Consider the following 12026-nt stretch of genomic DNA (forward strand, 5'->3'; position numbering starts at 1 on the left):
GAACATCCAAATCATCATGCAAATCATTGTCAATCAAATCATCATGCTTATCATTGTCAATCAAATCATCATGCTTCTCATAATCATGCAAATCCTGTGTGTCATGCTTTGGAGAAGAAGAGACTGAGAGAGTCTCCTTTCCCCAAATCTCTTGCATCTGTGCCTGAACTTGAGAATAGAGTCGCCAGAACTCTTTGTTTTGTCGGTCGCTCTGTTCTTGTATTGCTTTGGCTTCCTTCCTTGCTGCTTCTCGTTCTGCTTCTCTTTCTGTGTGTTTGCGTTCCATTTCTACTATTCTTTCTGCATTTCTGCGATCCATTTCTGCTTTTCTTTTTGCATTTCTTGCTTCGCGTTCTAACTTCCTTTCCAGAAACATCTACTTCAAAGCCTCCATAGGAGTTAGTGCAATCCTTGACGTAGATGTGGAAGGGTCAGAAAAACCTCCTTGTCGGGAAATTTCTTCTTCGCCTCTCTCATGCTCATCACCTCCAAGCGAAGTATCCATTCCGCTTCGAGTGATGACCATTCTGAAGTCGTGGGTTTTGGTGGGTTCTTGTGGTCTTGGGTTCTTAAGTTCACGAGGAACTTGGGTTCTGGGGGGTCTTGGGTCTTGGGGTTCTTGAGGTTCTTGAGGTTTTCTTTTGCTTGCAAACCGCGTTTGAGAAGGATCTTCTCTTCACCCAAGTTCTACTCCTTTCCGTGGGCGCATCCCTTGGCGGCCTTGCGCTCACACCAAGGTTGCTTTTTCCCACCTCACGTCGATTGGCCGGCCGCTAAGTGCACGGTCCGCTCTCAATGAGTGAAAAGAGACACAAGGGGAGGTTGGACAAGCCCTTCTTTCCTGGGATTCCTGGCACTCTTCAAAAACACAATTAGGAATCGACACGGCCAAGCGAACTTGGGTTCGTGCGACCGCAACAAATAAAAAAAAAAATGTGGTTCTTTCCTTGAGTGACACAGAACGCTGCCAAGGCTCTGATACCAATGTTAGGTGCAGCGGAATGAATGTTTGCGCTTTGCTCAAGATGAGTGCTCCGAACTGTGCTCAAGGTTCCTTTTGTTCTTATGGAAGGTAGAGCCTTCCGTTCTTAGTGAGAGAATGCTATGATCACAAACAAAGTGAATCTGGAAAATTCCCCTGATGGAATCTGATGGGAATGCTGATGATCATGCTGTGTGCAACGAGAGGATATGCATCTACACTAAGTGACTGGGCATGCACGGTCTACGAATAGACTCACAAAAGTATTTGTGTTGTTGTCGGCCATGACGAATGCCTGCACCTGATGTGAAAAGTGCCGGAAAAGAGGAGAAACAAAGCGGGAACAACACGTGCTATATAGCACAAACCGTAGAAGATTGTAAGGGACCTGTTATGCTGAAAACGACACTGACAAAATTTCTACACAAAATGACTAAATAGCCTGTGCAGTACTGCCTGTAGTGGAAACGGAGGCCGAAATGAGCCTGAATCAGTAATGTGAGCAGACTAAGCTCTTCGAGCTATCCCGAAATTTTTGTCGACCTGCGAAGCTCGCCAAATCTCACAGAACTCGGAGAAAGTGAGCAGGCATGTGTTGGAGCTGTTGAATTAAGTCCGGGAGGACGTAACCTGTTCTGATACCAATTGTTGGAATTAGGGTTGTAAGAAAACACACACAGCTTGAAGAAGACGAAGGAAGCTCAAGGCACACAACAAAGAGTATTACTTAGTGTGCAACGGAAAGATCGATAGCCCTAGACTGAATGGGTGCATATACATGCACGAGGGGAAAAACCTCCTAGTGAGGGAAAAAATGCCCCGGCGATCCTAAGTGTGTTCACACACATCACCACCACATGTATATGGTAACAAGTCAGTGCTTGTTTTTTCTTGACAAAGAAGATTTGTGTGCTTCTATTGCTGTTTTTCACCAGTTTGGTGCTGGTCTGTGGCTGTTATGGGCTAATTTGGAGATTTGTCTTCATCTCTTCTTGTAATAGCCTCTTCACACACAAATCTCTTCGGATACGATGGAGAAGGGTGAGGATACACTTATGCTACTACTGGAGACAATGCTGGATATAATGGTATCTCAATTGGACGTGTTATCCTTGGATTCCTCTTCATGGACAATCAGAGGTTGAGACATTGCTTGTTTGGGATTCTCTAGATTCTAGATATTGGCACCTCACTTCACATGGCACCTTCAAAGGATCTTATGTCCGACATGTGGAGGTATTGCTATCCCTAGAGTATGTCTAGATTCCTCTCCACGGACAAACGGAGGTTGAGCTGATGCTTATTGTTAGGGGTTGGATGCTAGATAGTGGTGCCTTATGGCATGTGGCACCTTCAAAGGATCTATTGTAGCATGGACTACCACCGGATGGTGTCCTGTCAGTAGGTCCCTAGGATAGTCCAAGATGAGGGGAAAGCCAGACTCAACAGTCTGCGCTGTGAAGGGCGTTTGAGAAGAGGTGTGGTCAGACCAAGCTGTCTGCACCCTGATCATCCTGTATGAAGAAGGGAAGCCAGATGAAGAAGTCTGCATTGTGAAGATCCTCTAAGAAGAGGAAAGGCTAGACCAATCTGTCTGCGTCGTCTTGCCTGTATCTCCTGCCTCCAATCCTCCCGTGTCAACCAAAACAGAATCCATGCCAACAACACCACCAAACCGCATTTCAGTGTGGCTCTCAATGTGAATGAGTTGGGAGTGGCCTGTTGTCCAGGTCGGGGGATAAGTCTGCTGTAGCCTGTAAGGTTACCAAGGGTGAGTGTAAGCAACTCTGAAGGTAGCAATCCAAATGATCAGGAGTGTAGAAGAGCAATTGCACTACCATCCAAGCCAAGCTCCGGGTGACTCCAGATGTATTCGTGTAATGATGCCTGATCTCCCGCATCTCGCGGGTAAACTCTCCAAGAGCGTCCAAAGCACTGTAGTCCCACTCCAGTCTGTAGATCCAAGCAGTGAACTTGTCCAAGAAGAGATCCAAGATCCTCTCCCAAAGTCCATGTAGATGCTCCTGTGTAAGCAAGTGATGTGACGTGTCGAGGTCAAGTGGTAAGTGTTCGTCCACCCAAGATGGTGGTTTCTTCTTTGGGAATGTCGGAATCCCATATGCCATGAGCATGGCCATATCTCGTGTGAACTCCTCTAATGAGTGCATAGGTGTGTCCATAGCAAACCACAAGTCACCACCCCTGTGGAGTGCGCACTCCACCCCGTGTGGAGTGCACAACCACCGAATGATGGTTGGAATAAATAGATCTCCCAAGGATCGTACGCCTGTAGATGATCAAGCCGATCTCGAAGATACCGTGTAATGCAGCAGTCATTGAGAGACCGCATGGGCCACCATCGGATGGTGTCCTGGTAGGAGGTAACTTCATCTTCTGTGAAAAACACAAGCCATATGGCTGATGTCCACCCATAAACGCAACTGCGTGGTGATGAAAACATTGCTGTCCAGCGATTTTCAGTGTGCTCATACACTCTTGTCAGGGTCCGGAGCGGTGCAGAGGGTGTGGGGCACTGGGGAGGGTTTATCTTTGTGTGCACAGCCGTTGGAGGGCTGAAAAGAGAGAAAAAAGAGCAGGTATATATGGCTGAAATCTGTAGTAGATGAAGAGGATTCTCGCGGGCAATGCACCAAATGCAAAACCGGGAAGAAAGGCAAGATCCGAATGGGTATGGCTAGCACTCCCCCTCTGTTGCAAAAACGCTGGCCTGCTGTCCTGAAAACGCAGGTGGAGCAAAGGGTTTTCTGGCGACGGAAATGTCCTAGAAGTTTATCGCTGGCAGCCAGGAAGTGATCGGCAGGTGTAGGAGCAAAAAATCGCAGGTGGAGAAGGTCCTCCGCGATGAAAACTCTCCAAGTTCCATCGCTTGCCTGGCTTTTGCAAAACGCTGGCAGATCTGTAGAAAACGATGTTGATTTGATCCCTTGGAGGAGAACCTCATGCTGATGGGAAGTGCTGGTCCCATGGAGAGCTTGAAGCTGCTAATACCATGCGAGGGTGCACGTGTGGGGAAAAAAGAGAGAGAGAGAGAGAGAGAGAGAGAGAGAGAGAGAGAGAGAGAGAGAGAGAGAAGAACACAAACGCTGCTGTAGGGGAAGAGAGGGCGATCAGCCCCCTTGACTACCAGAGCATAAGACCTGTACAAAGTAATGTCAGACTATGTGAAATGGGTACCCCCCTGGCCTCATATATATGAGTGCCCAAGGGAGTCCATATTGGGTGGCCGGACAAAAGTGCAACCTATACATGGGTGGCCAGCCCGGAGACATACAAGCCGTATAAGTATGCCGTAGACCTATGTGAAGCAGCAGAGTGGTGTAAACCTAACAGGTCTCTCAAGGGCTCTGCTCTAAGAGAGGGGATAAGCTTGGCCTCTTGGGGAGACGAGTCCTCACATAGTCTAGGGGAAACTAGTGACAAAAGCGTCTGCCCTAGGAGTATGGGTGCAATTGAAGTCTTTGTCGTCTCCTTCCCTTTCGCATTTAGTTTGTATATATCTTTTTCTACTTTGTTTTGGGTAGACAACAAAGGTACCCTACTAAAACAAAACAAAAAACTCATGTGCAATCAAAGGGTATGCAACTAGTCTAAAGTGCGTGGACATGCACGGCGTGCGTACAGGCTCACAAAGGTGTTGGAACACTTCCTAGGCTATCCTAAACCCTAGAAGTAGGAGTTAGCTTGTCCACATGCACATAGAGTTAGATGTGCACATGACATCTAATGTCGAACATGTAGAGACGTTGCGGTTCCATCTTTATTGGCGGAAATTATACTTGGTCATAGTGAGGGCTTCTGCCCAAGCAACCTCTACATCAACAACGAGTTCCATAGAACCACCAGAAATTTTGTACAAGCGTCATCTAAGACCTCTTGGTATTCTTGTAGTACTTTGTAGTCCTAGCTGCGGTAGCAAGTGCTACAGCTTCTGAGAGCTAGTGCTTTGCTCACATAGTGTCTTCTCTTGCTGAATCTTTGTCACCAAGCCTTGGAGCTGCAGGTTCTCCAGTGGCTTGGGTGGTAATGAATGCTCTCTCCACCAAGCGGGTAGAGCAGCCAGTAGAAGCATACATTGCAACACATGGCATGGGAATGTATGAATGGAGTGGGACAACTCTTCTTGTGTCCGTCACCATTCTCACCTTTTACAGAAGGAGCCAGTGCCAATTAGGTCTGAGATAGATTTCTTTCACTTCAGCTTTTCATTGTCTCTTGCTGGAGATTGCTATAGGTAATAGAGGAGCAAGAGTGATGAGTCTGGTTGTAGGAAGATGTTGTCAGGCTTCCTATTGCCAATTATCTTTTTGTTCTACAGTTGAAGATGGTTTAGCTCAAAGTTATTCACATAGACCACATTGACATCATTATCACTCTTCGTATGTCTCTTCACAGACTCTCCAGATCACTTAACAGTAGGCTACTAGGTTGTTTTGGCTACATGGTGATTGGAGTGTCTACTCTGGCTTGTCAAGACTAATACAAGTTATTTGGTTCTGTTTCCATCGTGAAGAGTTTCGATGTCTCTATTGGGGAGTGGGTACTTCAGTGTACAATTAAAGACATCCAAGGAAGCAGGGTTGTTCCTGTGTAAATTCATAGAGTTTCCGCAAGCTATTGGCTTTTTGGCTGGATGGACGCAGGATATGGATGGGGGAGAGGATGCTTGAGTGTACAATTGAAGACATCCGATGCTTGAGTGTACAATTAAAGACATCCAAGGAAGCAGGGTTGGTCCTGTGTAAATTCATAGAGTTTCTGCAAGCTATTGGCTTCTTGGCTGGATGAACGGAGGATATGGATGTTCCCCTTGCTTGTAGAATGTAGGAGATCAGAGAGAATGAAGCCTGGAGTAATAGGTCTTTGACTGTCCTGCATATAGGATACACGCTGTTGGAAATTTGTTGATGCTCTTTGTATTTTCGATCATAAGATTTCTGCATGTGTCAGAGAGAGAGAGAGAGAGAGAGAGAGAGAGAGAGAGAGAGAGAGGACTTTTCAGTGACTCAAGAAATCTACAGGATCTTTGGCATGGAGTGGAAGTGGAGATGGGTCTATCTTGGTTCATGATCTGATAAGTGGCAAGTGCTTGTATGGTTTGGGGGCGTCGGCCAACGGAGCTGTTCGCTGCATAGGCATGACCGTGGCTCACCAACAAGACTACCTCATATGCACTGGTGATGATGGAAATGTCATGATGTACACAAAACCATGATACCACACTTTGGACTTCAAACACAGTCAAGGTGAAGAACTTGCTACATAAACAGAGCTGAGCAAGCATTGGTAGCCCTTTTCAAAACAATGAAGAATGCCTCAAAACTTAAAGAAATCAATCTGGCACAAGTTTGCTTGAAAAGTACTACAGGGAAGTGACCAAATCAATTTATCAACCCTTTACTTATCAGGAACATGACCAATGCTATTACGCAATTTGGCTATGCTGGTGTGTGCAAGTGCATTTTAATTTGAGAAGTGTCAATCTATAGAGCAAACAAAAAAATTAGAAGGGTTATGTGATTGCATGACTATCACAAGAGCCAGGCAGTTGGACATAATGCACCTATATAAAGTTTTCAATATGAGCAACACCTCCACTGAGAAATGTTAATGATTCAGTGGACACAAACAAAGTGAATAAACATTGTGAATGGAAGTGCATGAGACTGAGAGATAGAGAAGAGAATACGACACCAGAGACGTTGTAAAACCCTCCTCCGAAGGGCCCACTCTCTATGGCGAGAGCGGTCTACTTATGATTGGACTTGCCGACGAGGTTGACGACGATGAGGACGACGACGAGACGGGCTGAAATCTGAAAACGCCAAGGGCTGAAATCTGCAAATCTTGTATCTGCTGAATTTTGACTCTATGTCGATGACGATGTCGATTTCCCTGCCCACTGACCACACTAACCTTATTCTTCATATACCAAAGAATAAGGAGCTCTTCACATCTTGGAGGGTGGCTTTTGAGGTCGCAATGCAGGGGTTCCATTGTTCAGAGGGTAGCCAAAGCAATAACATTATGGTGACTCTAGAAAAATCATATATTAAAGGAGGATTTGGAAGGTCATCGCCTAATTATGCTCATTGCAAAATTGAAGGACATTGCACATGCATATCTAAAAACCTTGGAGGAAAATGTTTCAAGGACAAAGGTTTCCTTAGCTATAGCTTGTCGGCTTTTTTAGAAAAACTATGAGCGTGGCATTTAGTGTCATTTTCTCATGGAGATGAAATTCTGAAGTTTAGAGTGACCGGCAGGTATGGTATGGCATGGTCTAAGGGTTGCTATGGGTGCTATATAGCACATGCCTCCCTGCCATGCAATAAAGTATGAGCCATATAGCACACATCTTTATAATGTGTGATGTATGTATTATACCTAATGCTATATATCATGTGTGATGTATGTGCTATACCTAATGCTATGTTGTTGCTTGATCTAGGGTGTAGAGTATTTGAGGTATATGTTATATAGGAGAAATCCCAAAATCCGAGCAAACCTAATCGATCAAAACCAAAAAATGGGCAAAACCCCTTATCATTTTTTGAGACTCGTTTGTGGCATAGCCATTGCACATCACTAGGCTTTTTGTAAAATGGGAACACATCCATCGTATAGTTCTCTGACAAAAAGAAATCTAGAGTTGATTGTTTGCTTGCATGATAAGATTAAGTAGGAGAGATTCTTTGCAAACACATATAACGTATGCTAATAGAAACATTTTACGTATGCTCAAACTTCTTTGAGTAGACATGTGTGCATGTAATTTTGATAACTTATTGATTTGAACGCCTTTATGCTCTACAAAAGAAACCCATCACAAATCCTTAACACATGCCTCTAGCCATCCACATTGGTCAAGGACACATGTCCCTAGCCATCCATAGCAGTGTGGATGGCTTATCAGGGGTAGGTGCTTTCAATAATCCCATACCTGTCTCTATCCATCCACACCAACATGGATGGCTAGGGGTAGCTGATGGACCTCAGTAAACTAAAATATATTTTTTGCATGGGAAGGTGCTCACGTGAGTATACAAAAATAAAATTTTCACACACCATCCACGCATAGCTAGGGACCGGTGCTCAACCTCCAAAAAAGGAATTTTCAGTAGGGACAATGTGCTTGATGTGAGTAAACTAAGAATTTTTTTTTGCAAGTCATCCATGCCAGTGTGGATGGCTAGGGGCAACTGATTTTCATAATCCAACAATGCCTTTAACGGTGCCACAAGGAGAGGTGCTTGACATGGGTAAACTAAACGGATTTTTAAAACAACCAATCCATGCTAGGGGCAATTGCTTTCACTAATCCAACAATGCTTTGAACCTACCTTCAACAACCTACCTTTAGCCATACGTGGATGACTAGAAAAGGTGCTTTCAAGGGACCAAATTCCGCATGCTTGTGACAAATTTCTTTTAGAGTTTATTATAGCTCTAACTGCCATCCATGGCATCCGAGAGAGCTACTGCATGCAACTTCAATATCATCGGCTCAGACACAAGAAGATGTAGAAATTTTCTCATGTAGGAAAACAGAGTCTTTTTCAATGTTTTTCATACGATGCATAGCATCATGAGCTTCTGCTCGAGAGGCACCACATACCTAGCTAGGTACGATTGGAGGCAGGGAACCACTGGCCCGACGGTCCTCTGCTTCCAATCATACCTAGCTAGGTATGTAGTGCCTCCCTCAGAGAAGCTCATGATGTTGAGGTAAGTCACAATGTGGGAATTATTGTGAGAATTTGTCCAAAACTTCTTGTGAGAGAGCATGAGTTGTCGTGCACGCACCAACCTAGTACGTACATGAGAGATCAAAGACAGGAAGGGGACCCAGCGGTCCCCTGCCCCCAATCATACTTAGCTAGGTATGCAATGCCTCCCTCACAGAAGCTCATGATGTTGAGGTAAGTCACAATGTGGGAATTTGTCCAAAACTTCTTGTGAGAGCCTGAGTCACCGTGCACGCACCAACCTAGTACGTGTGTGAGAGATCAAAGACAGGAAGGGGGCTCAACGGTCCCCTACCTCCAATCGTACCTAGCTAGTTATGCAGTGCCTCCCTCACAGAAGCTCATGATGTTGAGGTAACTCACAATGTGGGAATTATTGTGAGAATTTGTCGAAAACTTCTTGTGAGAGAGCCTGAGAGACTAAGTCGTCGTGCACGCACCAACCTAGTACGTATGTGAGAGATCAAAGACAGGAAGGGGTTGCTCGTGTTCTTGAAAACCTGACTCCAGCCTTCAGGGCTACAGACGACACAAGTATAAGTACCTCATCAAGGTTCCAATAGACCTCATCAAGGTTCCAAATCTTAGTGATAGTTTGCGTTGCAGCTTCTCAAGAACGGATGCATACAACCCTGCCAATGCATTACCACTGTACGTAGGCTCCACGATTTGCCCGCGCATGGAAGATGCACGTGCCCGTTGCCATTGGCTTGTTATTTTACCTTGCTGAAGGTGGCTACAATAAGTGGTTCTAGTTGTGGCCCTTGGGTCATGCATACTAGCTATTAGAAGGGGTACCTCGTTGGCTCACGCCTTTTCATGAACTACAAAATTCATTTCAACTTTGTTTGGGATTGGTTCAACACTTAAATCTTTTTTTTTTCCGACGCACCATAGGACTCACAAAGGGAGGCGCTTATTTGATCCTTGCAAAAAGCCTCTAGCTCCGCAGGAGAGAGTTTATTTTTACCTTTGTAAATTTCTTTCTCCTTGGTCTTGTTGCTGTTGTTGTTTGAATTACCTTGGGAAGAGTTTTGAACATTGTTCTCCCTCTTGATTCATTTTGTTCTTTGTTTTCTAGGCTTAGCATTCCTTTTAGCCCCTTGTTGGAAATTGATGCGCGAAGCAATCATAGTGTGGTGGATGACTTCGATGATGGTCCTAGGCCTTTGAGAGTTGACATACTCGGCCATTTCTTCAGGTAATCCCGCACAAAATTGTTGTTTTTGCTCAACGAAGTCTATCTTTTGGAAGAATGTAGCCTTGAGATGTAAATTCCAAAACTTGTCCACATACTTGTGGGTAGACTTGTTGGAAAGTAGCTTCAAGCTTCGCCATTCAGTGAGCACTTTATCTTTGGCATTGCTTGCAAGAAATTGCTTCATGATGGAAACTCGTAGAGTTTTCCATAACTTTGGAGCTTCACCATTGCCACGGAGGCTAGCCCACCATTGTCGGGCACACTTTTGGAGTGCATAGCTACATGACGTAGCTTAAAGGATTCTGTGAAGCCCTGATCTTCAAAGGCTGCATCGAATTGCTGGATAAAGGCCAAGACTTTGTCCGTAGCACCAAAGCTGCCATCATAGGTGAGAAAAGAGATGCTCCTTCCTCGCTCCTTGAACTTCTTAAGCTTGTAGGACCTTTTCCAAGCAGCGTAGGATTTGCGATGTCCTCTTCTCTTGTATTCTCTAGAAGAATAGCCACTTTCATTGGAAGAGGAGGAAGATGGAGAAGAGGGTGACCTCTTTTTCACCTTTTTCTTCCTTTGGTTCCTCCCTTTCTTGTTAGGATAATGAGGAGAAGGACTATGCGGCAATAGTTTCCTCTTGGGAGGAGTTGGGGACCGTTGAGACCGCCGTCTTCGTGGAGCCACATCCTCAATGTAACTTGGAGAATTGCTTCTTTCCTTTTCAGTGGTTTCTTCTTCTTCTTCTTCTCGCACCGGAGAGAATCTTCTTTTGGAGGTCTCATTATGAGGCTTCCTAGGCTCTCTCTCATCTTGGGGAGCATGAAGAGTTTCATAGTTGCAAAGTTGTTGGGCAACTTCGGCTTGTAGGACAGGGTTGTTCATAGCTTGTTGCAGCCTAGTGACAAAATAATTCACAAACATGGAGGCATCAGTAGCACCTTCATGTGAAAAATCAAAGTCGTCAACATTCATTCTAGTCTCTTTATTATTGTCTGCCATGCTAATTAAACTTACGTATATGCTACTTTGTGCTTTGGTACCCTCAAAAACCTTAGTCGTTACTCTTCTTTACTTTTGAAAATTAGCTCTCAAGCAGCCACACCCGTGGTTTAGAGACTATTGATTGCAAAGATATGGAGAGGATCTAACATTGCTTGGTTGATTATGGTTCATGTTGAGCTTGCTAGTAGCTAAATAATAGTTAAGCCAAAGGCAAGCCCCGAAAGACTCCGTTATCAAGTCTATAGTTCCCAAAAATGTACCTCGAACTAAGTCCTTTTCAACCAAGATAATAGATCCTGTCCCACTTACTCTCTTGCAATGAACATGTCCAGCCTTTCATGAACAACTTAAGGACCTCTCTTCTTAAGCAAGAAAAGAGAAACCAATAGCTTTTGCTCTTCACACAAGGAGAGAATTAGAGAGTGTGTGAGTGTGGGAGAGGGTGTATATCAACAAGCACACCCCCTTCTTGCTTGGGTTGGCCCCCCCCTTATAGCTCAAGCTTGGACTTGATTGGATCTCCACAAGCCTAGCCAATCAGATGCTTTAGTTATATCAAGCAACAAGGATAGCATTTGGACAAGTGTCCTCCTTACCCCTTTAGGAGAGAGGGCTTGAATATTGCTTGGATAATTATTTAATTGAACTAAATTCTTTTTGGACCTCTTTAAGGACTATCCAATAGGATTTAGGCACATCATGAGGGCAATATGGGTAGGGGCTTGACATGTGTTCTTGTTGCCAAATCTATCCCAATATGAGAGGCCTAACAGGAAATATTATGTAACGGGATATAAAAGACTCATTCCTCAAGAACGACCTAATCTTGGGCAAGATTCCATTCCTCAAGAACGGAATACTCTTGGGAGGTGAGGTGTGGAAGAATGAAGCCATCCTAATCTGCATTCAAATTTACTACTTTTGCTACTTCAGACACATGTGGAAGGTTAGAAACCAATAGGTCTTTGATAAAGACCTCTCAATGACCTTCAAAGAAATTACTCAAGAAAGTAGGAAAGTGATCATTGCTAACGGAAAACATAAAAACTCTGATGACTGGAGTCCAACAATCTTTTCCCTCTTG

General features: G+C 44.5%; 1 protein-coding gene across 1 annotated transcript in view; it reads left to right on the top strand.

Moving 5' to 3' along the window:
- The window catches only part of LOC147432158 (ribosome biogenesis protein YTM1-like), a 51934-nt gene extending 45493 nt beyond the window's left edge, over window positions 1-6441 (top strand). Inside the window, exon 3 of the mRNA XM_086492145.1 lies at window positions 6022-6441. Coding sequence (XP_086348271.1) covers window positions 6022-6215 — 194 coding nt within the window. The 3' untranslated portion in view covers window positions 6216-6441. The remainder of the gene's footprint in view (window positions 1-6021) is intronic.
- Window positions 6442-12026: the final 5585 nt, after the last annotated feature.

This window comes from Adiantum capillus-veneris, chromosome 20 (genome assembly GCF_014529385.1).
Source record: "Adiantum capillus-veneris isolate H3 chromosome 20, ASM1452938v2, whole genome shotgun sequence".
Classification (NCBI taxonomy): Eukaryota; Viridiplantae; Streptophyta; class Polypodiopsida; order Polypodiales; family Pteridaceae; genus Adiantum; species Adiantum capillus-veneris.